Raw genomic sequence first — 6,522 nt, forward strand, 5'->3', positions numbered from 1 at the left:
CATGTGCAGGCTGAATGCGGGGAGGGCTCAACAAAAGAACAGTGGCTCTGCCAGCACTTCTGTCTGGACGTAAGCTGCCCCTCCAGCCTTCACCCTGAAGCCAGATAACTCAGTGCTCCCCGTGTGTCCCTGGTGCCTTTTGAGCTGCCGCCGTACGCTGGAGCTCGGAGCGAGTGAGTCCGTCAGTGGTGAGTTCCTGCGCGGGCCTTTTAAGGAAAATGCCTGGGACTCTAGCAGCCCCCCGACCCACTCAGCTACCCACTCTGCTGGTTTTCACATCCAGAGTTATGGGGACTTCTCTTCCTGGCCCTGGAACCCTGGGCTGGGTAGCCCAGTGTGGAGTTGGGACCCCTCACTCCTGGGAGGGGACCTCCGCAGCCGAGCTAGCCCTGCTGGTTCTTAACCGCCACACGTGGGTGTGGGACCAGCCCGGTCCGCCTGTCCACTCCAGCCTCAGCGTGGCTTCTTCTGTGTGTCCTGAATTATAGGACCTCTGCTCTGTTCGGCTAGACTTCAGGCGGTTCTCAGTGATGGTTGTTCTGTAGTTCAGGTGCAATTTTGTTGTGGTTGTGGCAGGAGGTGGGTATAGCGTTTACCTACTCCACTGTCTTGACCGGAAGCCAACAATAGCTTTTTGTTTTGGAAGTTAGAAAGAAAGAAATTGCTAAAAGCCATAAATAAGTTGCTTTAATGCGTATCTTTAAGTTTCTTTGTAGATAGATACCCTCTCCCTAGGAAATTTTATTGCGTGGTGGTAGGAAGCTTCTCTTCTATGTTATTTGTAAAAGCTGGGGATGACAACCACGTTGGTTGTGTTGAGACCACAAAGTGGGGGAGAAAGTCTAAGTGCTGCTCTGAATGACACAGATTTCCTACAGTTTATGGGTCTTTTCCGCATATATAGGCTAAGGCCAGAAACGATAGATAACACTGATTGATCAAACCTTTCTCTTCTTGGAAATGGGGAGAGTTTGGTAGATTTGGATTGCCTTGCCACCCCAGGTCAAGGTAGACCAACTTTGATTCCCCCTGAGGCAGCCATCTCCCTATTATTCTTCCCAATTCCCTACAGTCTAACTAGGCAGATGTAAATGTTATGAAGGATTGTTAAGGAGCCAGGACATTTGGATTCTAGTCTTACTCTTCTTTTATAAGTTTTAGTTATTAACTAAAATGGGAAATATTTAATGTCTTTTGCAGTGTTATAAAGCCAAGTAAATATCAAGAGAAGAAAACTCAGCCTTTCCAAAGAAAAGCAATATAGAAATTCAAAGTGGTAGCGCTTTACCTTGCTGGTCCATTGTCAGGAAGAGGAAATAACCTTACTCAGAAGACACTTTTCACTCTGATGAATGTCTTAGAGTCAGGGGTGGGAGCGGAGAGCCTTTCAGCTCTTAACAATAAAAGCAGTTCATTGAAAATTGCCACATGAGGGACTCTCAATGCACCGTAGCTGGGCGAGAGGAGAGGCTTGCTTTAAAGATGATCAGTGGACATCACTGTAACTTACCAGATAATGGATCAGATATTTTAACTGAGTTTGAAATTTTAACTGAGTAACGTGCAGAGTCAGCACGTTAACTGAACAATGTGTCGTTCAGGTGATAGAATTTAGTAGTTTGAGGTTCAACTGGCTATAGTCATAGAAGGGACAGATTTGGCTAGACAGAAGGTTATTTGGTGATCCCAAGACATTGCTCCTCGGTGGATCTAAGCGGATAGTCAGGTTAAGGATAAGCTGCCGTAGGTGGTCTGGCCGTTCGTGCTGTGTCTGCAGTTTACTCTGGGGAAATTCCTCATGTGTCTTTTCACTCTGGCTTTCTTTGTTTTGTCTTTTCTTCAGTGCGTAAGCTGGCACCGAACGAATTTCCTCATAAACTCTACGTCCAGAATTACACATCAGCTGTGCCAGGCACCTGTCTGACCATTCGAAAGTGGCTCTTTACAACAGAAGAAGAAATCCTCTTAAATGACAATGACCTTGCTGTTACCTACTTCTTTCATCAGGTGGGTGAATTGATCTTCCTGGAAAGGCCTAATTTCTTTTTCTGTTTGTGTGGAGAGAGCAATTTGCCAGTTCATTGCGAATCCTCAGGTAACCTGCTTTGTCTTCTGGATCTTAGTTAAATTTATAAAATGTTCTATCTCATTTCACAAAAGATAAATAAGTTTAAGAAGTGAAGATGTCCTAGAGTTTGAAATATACTTGTTGTTATTATTTTTTTTTTTAAACAACAAAAGGAGCACCATGACTGTGGACCATTTTAGAAGTTTTTCATCAAAATTATACATACCTAGAATTTAAAATATCGGATAGTTCTATACAGGTTATTATGAAAAATAATAGTTGCCCCTCTTCATCTTCCTTCTTAAGCAGCCACTTTTACCTCTTTTAGCTTTGTTTTTTGTTGTTTTGTTTTGTTTTATATTTACTTCCATGTCTCTATTATAACTTGGTCGTATTGCTCATACTTGATTTTTCAGATTCAGGCAGTATCTCTTCATTTCTCATCGTAGAAGATGAGACTCCTACTCCATTTCGTCCCCGTTTCCACGGAGGCCCATACCTTTCATCCCTCCCATCTTCTTAATATAGGCAAATTACATTTGTTGGATCAGTAGTCAGTGTTTATATTATGACTCTACAAATCATGACTTTATAGCAGAGCCATATAGTGAATACTGTCTTTACTTTTTGCTTCCTTTTAAACATTTTGTTTTAAATATTGAAATAATTTTAAACTTATTTCATAGCACTATAAATTTCTTCTTCAGTTAAATTATAAATTTAGCACATTGAATTTTGGTTAAATTCAGTAATGCTCTGGTGTGGTCCGAGGCTAGCCACCAGGTGTGTTGGTTCTGGAGCCTCGGGGTAGGGTGGGGGGCCCCGGTGCGTGCCAAGGTCAGCCACTGCCTGTGCCCTGCTCGAGACCACTTGTTATGAACTAGAGTTATCTGTAGGTGGATGTCACTTGTGCTGGGCTTGGCGGTGCCTCGAAGAGGCTAAGCTGTGAACTGAAGCTGGCTGCCACTAGTGCCAGGCTTGGGGCTGCTTAGCAAGAGGTGTGGGACACACTGAGGCAGATGCTGCTTGTTTGGGGTTTGTGAGCCTTTGAGAGATTTTAGGAAAGTCTGCAGCATGAGCCAAGGCAGGCCATTTGTATGAAAATGCCACTGGAAGTGGCTTGGGTGGGCCCGCATGTTGGGTGAGGTGGGGTCTTGGGGGATCACCAGAGAGGGGTGAATGGTGTCAGCCAGGTTGATGGAGACTCAGTAATGGCGGCCACCTGCATGTGCAGGCTGAATGCGGGGAGGGCTCAACAAAAGAACAGTGGCTCTGCCAGCACTTCTGTCTGGACGTAAGCTGCCCCTCCAGCCTTCACCCTGAAGCCAGATAACTCAGTGCTCCCCGTGTGTCCCTGGTGCCTTTTGAGCTGCCGCCGTACGCTGGAGCTCGGAGCGAGTGAGTCCGTCAGTGGTGAGTTCCTGCGCGGGCCTTTTAAGGAAAATGCCTGGGACTCTAGCAGCCCCCCGACCCACTCAGCTACCATCCTGCTGGTTTTCACATCCAGAGTTATGGGGACTTCTCTTCCTGGCCCTGGAACCCTGGGCTGGGTAGCCCAGTGTGGGGTTGGGACCCCTCACTCCTGGGAGGGGACCTCCGCAGCCGAGCTAGCCCTGCTGGTTCTTAACCGCCACACGTGGGTGTGGGACCAGCCCGGTCCGCCTGTCCACTCCAGCCTCAGCGTGGCTTCTTCTGTGTGTCCTGAATTATAGGACCTCTGCTCTGTTCGGCTAGACTTCAGGCGGTTCTCAGTGATGGTTGTTCTGTAGTTCAGGTGCAATTTTGTTGTGGTTGTGGCAGGAGGTGGGTATAGCGTTTACCTACTCCACTGTCTTGACCGGAAGCCAACAATAGCTTTTTGTTTTGGAAGTTAGAAAGAAAGAAATTGCTAAAAGCCATAAATAAATTGCTTTAATGCGTATCTTTAAGTTTCTTTGTAGATAGATACCCTCTCCCTAGGAAATTTTATTGCGTGGTGGTAGGAAGCTTCTCTTCTATGTTATTTGTAAAAGCTGGGGATGACAACCACGTTGGTTGTGTTGAGACCACAAAGTGGGGGAGAAAGTCTAAGTGCTGCTCTGAATGACACAGATTTCCTACAGTTTATGGGTCTTTTCCGCATATATAGGCTAAGGCCAGAAACGATAGATAACACTGATTGATCAAACCTTTCTCTTCTTGGAAATGGGGAGAGTTTGGTAGATTTGGATTGCCTTGCCACCCCAGGTCAAGGTAGACCAACTTTGATTCCCCCTGAGGCAGCCATCTCCCTATTATTCTTCCCAATTCCCTAGTCTAACTAGGCAGATGTAAATGTTATGAAGGATTGTTAAGGAGCCAGGACATTTGGATTCTAGTCTTACTCTTCTTTTATAAGTTTTAGTTATTAACTAAAATGGGAAATATTTAATGTCTTTTGCAGTGTTATAAAGCCAAGTAAATATCAAGAGAAGAAAACTCAGCCTTTCCAAAGAAAAGCAATATAGAAATTCAAAGTGGTAGCGCTTTACCTTGCTGGTCCATTGTCAGGAAGAGGAAATAACCTTACTCAGAAGACACTTTTCACTCTGATGAATGTCTTAGAGTCAGGGGTGGGAGCGGAGAGCCTTTCAGCTCTTAACAATAAAAGCAGTTCATTGAAAATTGCCACATGAGGGACTCTCAATGCACCGTAGCTGGGCGAGAGGAGAGGCTTGCTTTAAAGATGATCAGTGGACATCACTGTAACTTACCAGATAATGGATCAGATATTTTAACTGAGTTTGAAATTTTAACTGAGTAACGTGCAGAGTCAGCACGTTAACTGAACAATGTGTCGTTCAGGTGATAGAATTTAGTAGTTTGAGGTTCAACTGGCTATAGTCATAGAAGGGACAGATTTGGCTAGACAGAAGGTTATTTGGTGATCCCAAGACATTGCTCCTCGGTGGATCTAAGCGGATAGTCAGGTTAAGGATAAGCTGCCGTAGGTGGTCTGGCCGTTCGTGCTGTGTCTGCAGTTTACTCTGGGGAAATTCCTCATGTGTCTTTTCACTCTGGCTTTCTTTGTTTTGTCTTTTCTTCAGTGCGTAAGCTGGCACCGAACGAATTTCCTCATAAACTCTACGTCCAGAATTACACATCAGCTGTGCCAGGCACCTGTCTGACCATTCGAAAGTGGCTCTTTACAACAGAAGAAGAAATCCTCTTAAATGACAATGACCTTGCTGTTACCTACTTCTTTCATCAGGTGGGTGAATTGATCTTCCTGGAAAGGCCTAATTTCTTTTTCTGTTTGTGTGGAGAGAGCAATTTGCCAGTTCATTGCGAATCCTCAGGTAACCTGCTTTGTCTTCTGGATCTTAGTTAAATTTATAAAATGTTCTATCTCATTTCACAAAAGATAAATAAGTTTAAGAAGTGAAGATGTCCTGGAGTTTGAAATATACTTGTTGCTATTATTTTTTTTTTTAAACAACAAAAGGAGCACCATGGCTGTGGACCATTTTAGAAGTTTTTCATCAAAATTATACATACCTAGAATTTAAAATATCAGATAGTTCTATACAGGTTATTATGAAAAATAATAGTTGCCCCTCTTCATCTTCCTTCTTAAGCAGCCACTTTTACCTCTTTTAGCTTTGTTTTTTGTTGTTTTGTTTTGTTTTATATTTACTTCCATGTCTCTATTATAACTTGGTCGTATTGCTCATACTTGATTTTTCAGATTCAGGGAGTATCTCTTCATTTCTCATCGTAGAAGATGAGACTCCTACTCCATTTCGTCCCCGTTTCCACGGATGCCCATACCTTTCATCCCTCCCATCTTCTTAATATAGGCAAATTACATTTGTTGGATCAGTAGTCAGTGTTTATATTATGACTCTACAAATCATGACTTTATAGCAGAGCCATATAGTGAATACTGTCTTTACTTTTTGCTTCCTTTTAAACATTTTGTTTTAAATATTGAAATAATTTTAAACTTATTTCATAGCACTGTAAATTTCTTCTTCAGTTAAATTATAAATTTAGCACATTGAATTTTGGTTAAATTCATAATTTAACTGAAGAAGATTCCCCATTTTTATTAAATGTAATGTTCCCAACTAAATGCATAATATTTCTATTTTATTTAACTCCTCTTTTATTTCCCTAAATAATGTTCTGTAGTTTTGTTTCCCATATGTCCCCTTAAACTAATTTCCAAATATTTCATATTTTTATCACGAATATGAATGAAATATTCTTTTCTCGCGTTGTTGGAGTGGAAGAGTCATTAGCTAGGAGACAGAGTATCTGGTTCAAGTACAAGCTCCGCATTGGGTAAGCCCTAGCGTGGCACTGCTGAGGTCTGTTTTCTGATGCTGTAAGTGGAATCACACAGCATCTGTCTTTTTGTGACTGGCTTATTTCACTTAGCGTAATGTCCTCAAGGCTCAGCCATGTTATAGCCTATGACAGGATTTCTTTCC

At 42.9% G+C, this 6,522-nt stretch overlaps 1 protein-coding gene across 1 annotated transcript in view; it reads left to right on the plus strand.

The window, feature by feature from the left end:
* The window catches only part of SNX27 (sorting nexin family member 27), a 69,359-nt gene that overhangs the window by 47,912 nt on the left and 14,925 nt on the right, over positions 1-6,522 (plus strand). Inside the window, exon 7 of the mRNA XM_011377667.2 lies at positions 1,844-2,007. Within this exon, the coding sequence (XP_011375969.2) occupies positions 1,844-2,007 (164 nt within the window). The remainder of the gene's footprint in view (positions 1-1,843; positions 2,008-6,522) is intronic.

This window comes from Pteropus vampyrus, unplaced genomic scaffold (assembly GCF_000151845.1).
Source record: "Pteropus vampyrus isolate Shadow unplaced genomic scaffold, Pvam_2.0 Scaffold319, whole genome shotgun sequence".
Lineage (NCBI taxonomy): Eukaryota > Metazoa > Chordata > Mammalia > Chiroptera > Pteropodidae > Pteropus > Pteropus vampyrus.